General features: G+C 52.9%; 1 protein-coding gene across 3 annotated transcripts in view; it reads left to right on the forward strand.

Annotated features, from left to right (window-relative positions):
* Nucleotides 1–12,212, forward strand: part of NOS1 (nitric oxide synthase 1) — a 102,421-nt gene that overhangs the window by 80,808 nt on the left and 9,401 nt on the right. For all 3 annotated transcript variants that reach the window (XM_070399428.1, XM_070399425.1, XM_070399427.1), the window contains 4 exons: nt 5,724–5,917; nt 7,454–7,623; nt 10,985–11,195; nt 11,853–11,940. In XM_070399428.1, coding sequence (XP_070255529.1) covers nt 5,724–5,917; nt 7,454–7,623; nt 10,985–11,195; nt 11,853–11,940 — 663 coding nt within the window. The remainder of the gene's footprint in view (nt 1–5,723; nt 5,918–7,453; nt 7,624–10,984; nt 11,196–11,852; nt 11,941–12,212) is intronic.

Genomic DNA, 12,212 nt, shown 5'->3' on the forward strand with positions numbered 1-12,212 from the left:
TGTGTGTTTGAAGTCCTGAGTGTTAGGAATCGCCTTACTGTAGCTTAGAACAAAGCATCTCTCCCTAGCACTTCATTTTGATCCCAGTGACACCCTCCGGGGACACCTACAGAAATGTTTGCTTCTTCCAGATGAAACACCTGCAAAGAGTCAAGACCTTGACCAATCTCTCCTGGGCCCGGATTCCTTCCAATTGCTCTTCCTAAGACCTGGTTTCCCACGCCTTTTGCTTTAGCAGAAGGACACACTCTGTCCTGCTGGAAGTGTCATTGCAGACCTGGTCACAGTGCAGTGCAGTCCTGTGACCACTGCCAAGTGCGCTGAGGCTATTGTTACCATCTCTGATGGGAACGCGACGCCCGAGGCGCCGAGGTTGCAGGCCTCGTTCTGGCAGCCACGCTGAGCTCCCGCGTAAGCTTAGGGATTTGCTGCTCTTAGCTATCAGGTCTTTACTTTTTAATCCTCACCTGAGGGTATGTTTTTATTGATTTTTAGGGGGTTAGGAGGGGAGAAAAACATCAATGTGAGAGACAAACATCAATCAGTTGCCTTGACCGGGGATCAAACCCACAACCTTTTGGTGTACAGGCCTATGCTCCAACCTCCTGGAGCCACCTGGCCAGGGCGACTTAGCTTTCCGATCTTTTCAGAATGATCCGTCCAGGTCTGTCCATCCCTCCACTCGCGTAAGTAAACTTCTTAGCACACGTGAATATCTTTGCATCGATCCCCATCGACTGGAATCCTTTTCACTTTGCAGTTATAGCACATGAAGATCTTTTTAAATCTCGATTCTTTGCGTGCATGGCATAGGACAAAGAGTGGCCTCCAAGCTGGACAGCCCTGGCTGGTGACCCCAGCTCTGCCATGAAGCAGCTGTGTGACCTTGGGCAAGGCCTTCGGGTCCTCGGAGCCCCTGTCTCCTTATCTCTGATGACAGTGAGGACGACAAGGATAGCTGACATGTATCTAGTACTTTGTGCTCCAAGCACCATTCTGATCCATTCTCTGCAGGATCTCCCATAATTCTGACCAGCTCATGAAGGAGGTACCATCATCATCCACATTTTCAATAGGAGAAATGACCATTAGAAATGCAAGTGACTTTTTCAAGGTCACACAGACTTGGTTTCTCTAACTCCAAGGTCAAGACACTGAATGCCTATCCAGATGGCCTCCACCGCATTGCAAGGCTGCTATATTATAGACACGTACGCAGAGCGACAGTTATAGCCTCTTTCCCATGGCTAGTCTGCATCCATCCCAGCTTCATGCACCTGCAAAGTTAGTGTGCCTGCTTTCTTACGTGGACTTCAAGACTTTGACCAACCGGATGGAATCCCAGGCCTCCCTTAGATCTTCAAACATTAAAGAAATGGATTGGGAAATTGGTCCTTCTGAATAGCTAGTTAAATGCAATATGCACAACGTAACACTCTCTGACCTAGAGAAGGACTCTGCATTTGAAATACTGTACATCTTACTTCCCCTTTCTGTCCTGTGCAAAGGTGTGACTTAAGCAGCATTATAAGGGACTTAAGAACCTACTAGAAAAGACCAGATCATAAAAATCACTCCCTATACCATCGCACCCAACAAGCAAGTTAATTGGCAAATGTTCTGATGCTAAGTTGGGCCAAAGTCCTAGAATAACTGCCCTCCCACCTCTGCAAAGGGCAGCTGCCTCCATGCCGAGTGGCTGCTCCAGGAGCATTTCAACAAGGTCAGGAGCGGACGGCAGCGTGGATTCGCACAAAAGGATCAAATGGTGTCGAGGGTTTATCTCTTTAAAAGCATGTTCTGTATCACTACCTGTTTGGGAGCTTACTATGAGTTCCAGCTTTATAAGGTTTTTTGAAGGGTTAATTGAGTGATTAAAGCATGACTCTCCCCTGTTTTTCCCTGCCCAAGGCCCAAGTCGGGCTGTTGGACCCAGGAAACCGTAAGCAAGCTATCAGCAGTCACCCCACCGGAGACCCTTAATTGCAAGCAAAGTGCTTAAGAGGAAGTAAACAGCCTTTCAAGGGTGGTCCTGGCAAATCTAAAGAGAAAAGTGGTCGCAGTTACTGCCTGGCCAGAAAACACATTTTCTAATGTCTGAGCACCAATTAGCAAACAGTGCAGAAGAGTGTATACGGGAGCACTAATGGGCGGGGTGTGCCTGGGCGTCCTGGAGCAGGAGGAGGAGGGGAATGCAGGACGGGCTGAGCCAGGCTGGTGAGAGCGGCGGAGGGACCTGGCAGAAGAGAACTAAGGTACACAAGGGCCTGAGCACTTGGCGGCCTTAGAGACGGGCGGGACCATACAAAGGAGAGGTCTTGATGGTTGAAATCTTATTTTTCGTATAACTGCTTTTTTAAAAATGTGTTTTTATTGATTTTAGAGAGAGAGGAAGGGAGAGGGATAGAGAAGTAGAAACATCGATGAGAAAGATACATTGATTGGCTGCCTCCTGCACACACCCTGCTGAGGATCGAGCCCACAACCCCTAGCATGTGCCCTGACCAGGAATCGAACCAGTGACCTCTTGGTTCAAGGGTCAACGCTCAGATGGTTGAGCTCTTGATTTCCGTGTCCCCTCAGATACTTTGCCTCTCTCCAGCCTTCACCATAGCAACAGAAAACATCAACATTTGGCTGAAGGCAAAACTCCAGTCTCCTCACCTCCTCTCACACTGCACATCCGGGTCCCAGGTGCCACCTTGAGCCAAGCCATGATGACCTCTGGTCTGAGTGGCTGCAGTAGGCACCTACCCTGTCTCTTTGTTTCTTGGCTTTTCCCTCAAAGATCCAATCTCCAAACAGCAGCCAGAGGAATCTTTTCCAAATGCACATTGACACCTATCCCTCCACAGCTGCACACCCACTGAATGTACGAAACCTCTGGTCTCCTTGTGGTGGCAGGTCGTGACCTCCGCCCAGCTCCCTGACCTCCTCCACCACCACGCAGCCTGTCTCCATCACTCTCCAAATGCTCTAGCCTCCTTTCCCTTCCTCGGCCACACCACACTATTTCCTACCTCAGGGCCTTGGCACGTGCTGCTCCTCCTCTCGGAAACACTCTCCCTCTACATCTTTGCATGTCTGCCCCTTCTCATTGTTCAGGTCTCTGCTCAAATGTCAAATCTCCGGAGAGGCCTCCCTGACCACTCTTATCTGGCAGCCTCAGCCCACTGCCCCCAACCCATCACCACCCACCATCCACATCAGCAACTCTATCTGAGATCTTTTTAAGTCACCTCCCAATGAAGTCAGGGTACTTTGTGCTAGCTCCAGGGAGGGAATTAGCAGTATCTGCCACTGGCTCCCCAGTGCCTAGTACAGTGCCTGACACTCAGTATAAATTTGTGGAATGAACCTATTAACTCAAACTGCACTTGACAGACAGTGTTTACCCTTTTCTTGAAAAATGTAACAGTAGTTGTTTTTTTGTTTTTTGTTTTTTTTTTTCATTTAATGCTGGGCATTAGCAGACTATTGTTTTATCTGGGAACCTGGCATTGAGTCACTGCCAAGCACATGCACGCGGGTGTGTGTGTGTGGATATAAATACAGCACAGGCAGGGGCTACTCTGGGGGAGGAGGTGAAGGCCCAAACGGCTGCTACCTCCCCAATACTTCCCTTCTTTCTCCCCTAATACTTTTCAAAGGTCCATATGTGCCCCACGGTGTGTTTTTTTAAGAAGGCCTAGAAAATCCTACACTTGGAAACCTCCAGCAGGACTGAGATTGAAGACATTCGGTCTCCAGGTTACTGTTACCCACCAGGGTCAGCTTCCGGCGAAGCTTCAAGGACCCAGCCCATCAAGGTGCCCTGGGACCATGCGGACATTCTGTGCTGGGGTTGTCAGCAAGCCCAGCCCGGTCAGAGCCTCGGCCAGCCTCCTAGCTCCCCTGCCAGCTCCACCCCCATCTTGCCCCTTATCTGCCTGGCCACCTTCTGCTACGTTCAAGAGGACTTGGGGCCAGTGGCTGTGAACGTGAGCCAGCTCAGCAAGTTCGTGTCCTCTGCATTTGTATTTTGTTCCAGCCAAAAGAACAGAGGCAAATACACTTCTGAAAGAAATCGTGATGATCTGGGAGAAAGTGGAATTGATTCGCAGGCCTTTCAAAGGGTTCCTGTGGTTCTCAGGAGGCTCCCAAATTAGCGGCCCCACAGCGCCACCTGCTGGCCGTCAGTCTCTGCTAATTCCCTCCCTGGAGCTAGCAGTGGGTAAAGTCTTGGCGCTGGGAACCAAGATGGGTGTGAGCTCAAACCAGGATCAATCGTGCGTAAAATCAGTGCCCCAGAGAAGGCAAAATCTGCCCAGGGGTGGGGAGTGGGACCCAGGCCCTCACACCGCCATTCACAATTTCAGTCGCTAAATTCCCCTCTTCAAAAAAATACTTGACACCCAAAAGAGCAAGCGTGCCAGCACAGCTATTTTTAATAATGGCGGCTATTTGCAGCACAAAAGGGCTCTGGTTCCGCCAAAAGCTCCTTTAAAGAACAAGTCCCATTGGTTTACTCGTGATGATTATTCAAGGGAGAATGGAAACTTCCTGTTGAATGTCAAGTTCTCCATCAACTGAAAACCAGTTGTCAAAGTAGAGGAAGCAGAACCGAAATGCGACCATAACCCGAGGTGTACAAGGGATTTGATGGACCAGCGTGTGATCAATCCCCAGGCTTTCAAATATTGTGTAAAACGTAGTGTCTGTACTAAAACTTGACACCAACCAGAATAACTGAAGTCTGAGAAGTCTTTCCTGAGGCCCCCATTCCCCTGGTACAGGCCTCCCTGCACTGGACATAAAAGAGTCCATGAGAAAGGGCGCCCGGCAGGTGGGAACGAGGTTCTCTCTGGGTTTCTCCTTAGATTTCTCCATTTTTATAGCATCGGGTGGATATGTGTTTAACAAGCCCAGCTTCAGGCCAGGTCCTTTTCCCCTTTTCCATGGCAATGTGAGGACGTCCAGTTGCAAAAGGTGTGAAGTTTAGGATTCTGGGGGACACCACTGCCTTCACTCCAGGTGTCGAGAGGACCCCCATTGCTACTGAGCCAAAGCTTGTCCTGGCAGCTGGGAGACTGAGGTGCCTTCAACCAACAAAATATTTCTTGAGCACCTACTATGTGCCATGCACTGTCCTAGGTGCCGGGAATAGAGCCCTGAACAAAACAGACACACCAACCCCCTGTCCTCTAGAGTTTACGGTGCTGTGGGGGCCAGAGGATGGGCAGGGGGACAGACCACAGACTGGATAACAAAGTAAATGCTACTGTGGGCCAGGGGATGGTCACTGCGATGTAGAAGAGAAAAACCGGGGCAGGAGATAGGAAAACAAAAAGATGTGAGGACTGAGCCCTGGGAGCTCCAAGGTCCTGAGTTCGGGGGGATGAGAAGGAACCAGCCAAGGAGACTGAGTGAGGGCAGCCAGAGGGGAGGCCAGCGAGGGCAGCCAGAGGGGAGGCCAGGACCCGCGAGAAGGAAGACAGAGGGGCTGTGCCTTGTGCTGCGCCCTGACCAGCGTGAGCGCTAGAACTGGCTGTTGGATTCTCGAGCTCCCAGGTGACCTTGCTTAACGCCAGGGTGTGGAAACGAGGGGGACAGGAGTCTGGCTGGCCTGGGCCCCAAGGAGAATAGAAGGAGGGAAACTGCAGCCACGGGACCCCCAAAGCAGCAAAGAAAGGGGGTAGTGGCTGGTGATGCCTTAGCTCATTGTCCCCGGTCCTTCCCTCCAGCCGGTCAACCATCTTCGTGCGTCTCCACACCAATGGGCATCAGGAGCTGCAGTACCAGCCTGGGGACCACCTGGGCGTCTTCCCTGGCAACCAGGAGGACCTGGTGAATGCCCTGATCGAGCGGCTGGAGGACGCGCCCCCTATCAACCAGCTGGTGAAAGTGGAGCTGCTGGAAGAGCGGAGCACAGCTCTGGGTAAGGACGGCCACGCGGGCACCCCGCCCGCCCCCTCCCAGGCCAACCCCTTCTTGGGCCCAATCACCAACCCAGGTAGGAGGGTGGGTCTCTGTTGCCTCCAGCTTATGAGACGGAACACTCACTCCCCATTTCTCTTGGCTGAACAACCTTGGCCCAGCTGGCGCTCTATTGTCTGTGGTGCCGATGGGGGGACTGATTGGAGCTGGGCCGCTCTGCTTCCTTTTGTGTCACCGCCGCCCCCGTGCCCGCAGAGTAAATGGCAGCTGGAATCTGACCCTGCCTCCTCTGAGGGTCCAAAGGCTCTGTATGCAGCCCCACGCCCACCAGGCATGAGGCCGCGTATCAGACCTCATTGTTCATGCCCCGACTGCTTCCTCAGCCGTTCCTGACGTTCCCACTGAAGAACCTGCAAAGGCAGAGGGGTCAGTGCTTCATCTCAGTAGGTGCAGGTGAGCGCAGGGCTCAGGATAGGAGCGGCAGTGGCCTTGCGGGCCCGGCCGCCTGTGATACAGTGAGTGGCGTATCGCCGCTACAGAGGAGCTCGGGGTACAGTCAGGGCAGAACGTGAGCACAGCATGTAGGCACAGCCCTGTTGCAGATCCCCTAGGACAGTGGTCGGCAAACTCATTAGTCAACAGAGCCAAATATCAACAGTACAACGACTGAAATTTCTTTTGAGAGCCAAATTTTTTAAACTTAAACTATATAGGTAGGTACATTGTTATTAACTTAATTAGGGTGCTCCTAAGGCTTAGGAAGAGCCACACTCAAGGGGCCAAAGAGCGGCATGTGGCTCACAAGCCGCAGTTTGCCGACCACGGCCCTAGGAGGGCACCACTTGGAGAGACACACCTCGGAACCAGTCCCACGCGGCCCGTTTTAGTGTTGGAACTGCGCCTGTTTCTCTTGGGTTGAGTCCCTGCTGAAGGAGAGGGGGGGGCTTGTGTTTGGGGGTTATAGTGAATGAAAAGTACACAGAAGCAGTTCAGTGTGATAGTTACAAGACAGACTGCTGACCCTGGGCAAATTCCTTAAATTTTCTGGGCTCCCATTGATCTCAGTTGCAAAAGGGAGAAAGTAATAGCACGTACCACCTAGGATGGTGGTGAGTCTGGGAGATGAGAAGGATTCTGGGAGTTAATATAAAGTGCTGAGCCCAGGACTTGCCACATAGAATATACCAGGTCAGTGTTAAGCACGTTCGTCATTGTAAACACTGGTTCCCGCTCAGAGGAGGGAGAGGCCGATCCCGCCAGAGGACAGGCATGACTCGCGCTCAGTTGGTGGCTCACCGCGTGGAATGCCTGGGGACTGTCTCATGCTGCTTGAATACTTGCTTTTTAACTTTTGGACTAGTTTGCCTACCATGGATTTTGGATACGCTCCTCGCACAGGAGGTGTAGGTGTGGGATATGGAAGGTGGAGAGGCGAGGGGTTGCTGGGCTCAGCCAGCCCCATCCTGACTGGGACCCAAGCCCTCAGAGCTCCCACTCTCCTGCCCCACCCGCCCCGACCACCACTGTGCCTCCGCAGGAGTCATCCGCAACTGGACCGATGAGCGCCGCCTCCCGCCCTGCACCATCTTCCAGGCCTTCAAGTACTACCTGGACATCACCACGCCGCCCACGCCCCTGCAGCTGCAGCAGTTCGCCTCCCTGGCCACCAGCGAGAAAGAGAAGCAGCGGCTGCTGGTCCTCAGCAAGGTGGGTCCTGGCCCCCTGCAGCCCCAGGGCGCGCCTTCCACCTGCTCGGCTGGCCGAGTTGTCTGGTATTACAGCACACTTCCAGCAGATGGCAGTCGTGAGCAGACATTGTCGTTTTCTAGTTCCCAGAAAGTCCATGGGGTTAGTCCAGACCAGTGGTTCTCAACCTGTGGGTCGTGACCCCTTTGGGGGTCGAATGACCCTTTCACAGGGGTCGCCTAAGACCATTGGAAAACACATATATAATTACATATTGTTTTTGTGATTAATCGCTATGCTTTAATTATGTTCAATTTGTGACAATGAAAATACATCCTGCATATCAGATATTTACATGACGATTCATAACAGTAGCAAAATTACAGTTATGAAGTAGCAACGAAAATAATTTTATGGTTGGGGGTCACCACTACATGAGGAACTGTATTAAAGGGTCGCGGCATTAGGAAGGTTGAGAACCACTGGTCCAGACCATCTCGCCTGTTTCTGAGCCCTGATAGGACACGAGTGACCTCATTGAATCTCAAAGTTCTTGGACCACAGTGGAAACTTCTTAGCCGATGCTTAGAAGAAAAAGAAATGGGGAACCTCACAGTGCCCTGTTTCACAGCTAAGCCTTTGCCGGTGCAGAGCAGCTGTCGGTAAAGGTTCAAGGTAAAGGAGGGCTCTGGTGGAAAGGTGAAGCCAGCGAACACAGCTGCTCCACCCTTGCTTAGAAACCGAGGGCCCGTCTGCTCCAGCTGCTGCCAAGCCTTGCCCAGTAGGAATCCCACCCAGTGGGGGCTCTCCCCTGGTATGCAAGCCACCAGCAAAGGTGGTTTAGCTTTCTTCTGCTGCCAGAGAGGGGATTGGTTGGTGGTCCGAGAGGCAGGGGCCATGCAAGGCGTGCATGTGACTTAGAGACAGATAAGCAAACAGCAGAAGAAACGTCTCTGGGGGGCCGGAAACCGATGGGAGGGGTGGAACAGAAGGGCATTCTTTTCCTCATAAGTTTTGCAGAATTATTTAACTTTTTAAACTGTCCATGTATAACTTTGATTAAAATTTTTAAGTTAATGGGAAGTGTGACTAATAAGAGGAACCAGAACTTGCTCTGCTTCCACAGGATTTAAAAAATATTTTTTAAAATATATTTTTATTAATTTCAGAGCAGAAGGGAGAGGGAGAGAGAAAGAGAGAAACATCAATGATGAGAGAGAATCATTGATCGGCTGCCTCCTGCACGCCCCATGCTGGGGAACGAGCCCGCAACCCGGACATGTGCCCTGACTGGGAATCCAACTGTGACCTCCTGGTTCATAGGTTGATGTTCAACCCCTAGCCACGCCGGCCAGGCCATAGGATTGTTTAAAGTAGAATTGGATGTAACTGTATTTTTTTTATTTCTTTCCAAAGAGCATAAATTACAAGATTGAATGGACAAGGATTTTTATTAGGGGAAAGACCTGGGTGAGAGAAAATGGGAAGGGAGTCAGATAAGTCGGGGAGAACCATTAGACGTCAAAACAAGTCTGACCCCAAGTGAAGGAGAGGGGAGGAGGTGGCATGGACGGGTCCCGGGTCGCACAGGCATTCTCAGGCAAGGCCAGCGCAGGTGGTCATGTTGGTGTCGGTGGATGTCACTCAGAGAGCAGCTGCTGGGGGTCTTGGCCAGTTGGGCCCCTGCAGTTGAAGGTCACTGAAGGTCTGGGAGGCACATCCTCAGCGACGCCACACCCTGTCAATAACCCAAGGATGGTCTCTAGAGACATGGGAAAAGGCGCTGTTACCCAATGCACTGTAACGGCCTTTCCCCTCCCAAATCTGAGCCTCCTAAACCCAATAAAGGACTGCCCGGGGAAGCTTCTGAGATGTAGGAATCTAGATCTGACCACTCCGGAGCCCCAGGGGACCCTCTGTTCCCTAGTCACAGCTGGGCTTTACTGGCAACATGCCCCCGAGCACGGCCCCCCGCCCCCTGACCTGTCCCTTGGGGACTGTCATTTACCGTCTGAGCATGCTCTCTGCAGAGGCACCTGCACCCTTGCAAACCCACAGATTGCACGTTGGCATTCTATACCTGGGAGTCATGACTCCCTCCACGGTGCCTCTTTTGACCTTCACATACTGCAGGCCAGTGTGCAGGTCAGGAGCCCAGATTCTGGGGCCAGACTGCCTAGGGTAAGGCTCCACACATTTTCTCCTTAAAAGGGGCCAGGTAGTAAATGTTTGAGGCTCCCAGTCCTTTCAGTCTCTGGCAACCACTCGGCTCTGCTATTGTAGTACAACAGCCTAGACCCGTGGTCGGCAAACTGCGGCTCGAGAGCCACATGCGGCTCTTTGGCCCCTTGAGTGTGGCTCTTCCACAAAATACCGACTTCTGCGCATGGGCCACGAAGTTTCAGTCGCACTGTACGTGTGCGCCTGCACGTGGTATTTTGTGGTATTTTGTGGAAGAGCCACACTCAAGGGGCCAAAGAGCCGCATGTGGCTCTCGAGCCGCAGTTTGCCGACCACGGGCCTAGACCATACGTCAGTGAGTGGGTGTGACTGGGTTCCAAACCCACTGTATTTATGGACTTTGAACTTGAAATTTGATTTTTATATTATATTTTAGGTCATAAAATAATGTTCTATTTTGAATTTTATATCACACTGGAGGCCCGGTGCGTGAGATTCGTGCACTTAGTCGGGGGGAGATCCCTCAGCCCAGCCTGCGCCCTCTGGCAGTCCGGGAGCCCTTGGGGGAGCAGGCCTAATCTGTCAGTCGGACATCCTTAGCGCTGCCACAGGGGCGCCCGCCACTGCCACTGTGCTCACCAGCCGTGATGCCAGCTTCTGGCTGAGCAGCGCTCCCCCTGTGGAAGCTCACTGACCACCAGGAGGCAGCTCACTGACCACCAGGGGGCAGCTCCTGCATTGAGTGTCTGCCCCTGGTGGTCAGTGCATGTCATAGCAACCAGTTGTTCTGCTGTTGGGTCGATTTGCATATTAGCCTTTTATTGATTCTTAGGTCATAAAATAGTATTCTTCAGATGTTTCCCTCAAACCATTTAAACAGACAAAACAAGGGATTAGCCAGATTTGGTTCGCAGGCTGAAGTTTGCCACCCCCTGACCTAGATTCAAAACCCAGAATCACCGCCTTGTCAGCCATGGCACCTCTATGTCCCTTAGTTTCCTCATCTGTAAAATGGGTATAACAATCATACCTATTTCATCATGTCCGAGCGAGAGTGAAAACCTGACACAGAGTATTGACAACGTTAAGTGTTAGCTATTACTATTTTTATTTGCCTTCCTCCCCGGCCCCTGGAGCCCCCCGTGGAAATCTGTACCTGGAGCTGAGTGCGAGTTCTCCTCTGCCCCTCTCCTTGGCGCAGGGCTTGCAGGAGTACGAGGAATGGAAATGGAGCAAGAACCCCACCATCGTGGAGGTGCTGGAGGAGTTCCAGTCCGTCCAGATGCCCGCCACCCTGCTCCTGACCCAGCTGTCCCTTCTGCAGCCTCGTTACTACTCCATCAGCTCCTCCCCGGACATGTACCCCGAGGAGGTGCACCTCACCGTGGCCATCGTCTCTTACCGCACTGGAGGTGGGCAGAGGTGCTGGGGGAGCCCCCGGGTCTGCGTTCTCCCCCCAGGGGCCCGGCAGCTCTGCCAAATCCCAAGTCCCTGGCTGGAGACCCATGCCCACGGCCAGGAAACTTGGGAAGAAGCAGAGCAGGCACACTGTCCCCTTAGGCAGAGCCAGCTCCATGCGGCAGCCAGAACAATGCCTTTCCTCAGAGCTGGGAGGGGAGGGCGGTGCACGGGGAAGAGGGGGGGGGGTGGCGGGGGCGGGTCGGGTCCCTGCTGCCGATGTCCCCTGGTCCTAGGTCAGTCAGATAACTGGACATTTTCCTCCCATACTTTCCCTCCTTGATCAAGCAATCAGAATGCACGGTGCCGGAGAGTTCTCTGAGACTGGGATCCCGGCAGCCACGGAGAACACACTGACCAAAGCCCTTTCCGTGGCAGGATTTGAATCTGACTCACCCCTCCCCAGCAACACCCTGGGCACTTTCACAGCTCACAGGCTTCCCCCAGTTGCACCACTTCCTCTTCCCCGTCAGAGGAAGGGATCCAGACCAGGAGCTGCCAGGCAGATGCTCGGCATTGGGGCGGGGCCTGCTGGGCTGAAGGGAGGGGGTACCAATGACCGGAAGCTCGGGGACAGGAGGTGAGCCAGGCCGCCTTGTTTATTCTGCTAGATGGAGAAGGACCAGTTCACCACGGCGTGTGCTCCTCCTGGCTCAACCAGATACAGTCCGACGAAGTGGTCCCCTGTTTCGTGAGAGGGTGAGTGCAAGGGAAGAGCAGTGAGCAGCCACCCCCAGTCTGCACACTGCTCTCCCGAGCTGGGGTGGGTGGACCAGCCCAAAGGGTTCTAGAGAGATGGCTGGATCAGACGGGCTCGGCATTCCGCGTCCCTCCCAGGTGTTAAGGCAGCGGGATCACGAGATAGGACCCGCAGACGCTAAGAAAGCCCTCTCGCCGAGGGCGAGTCAGCCAGCGGTGTGGACCCAGTGCATGTCCTCAGCTCACTGCGGCGGCTACAGGAGAGCCACGAC

Source organism: Myotis yumanensis, unplaced genomic scaffold (genome assembly GCF_028538775.1).
Source record: "Myotis yumanensis isolate MYYU_CA2020_CCGP unplaced genomic scaffold, mMyoYum1.0.hap1 SCAF_19, whole genome shotgun sequence".
In the NCBI taxonomy this organism is placed as follows: Eukaryota; Metazoa; Chordata; class Mammalia; order Chiroptera; family Vespertilionidae; genus Myotis; species Myotis yumanensis.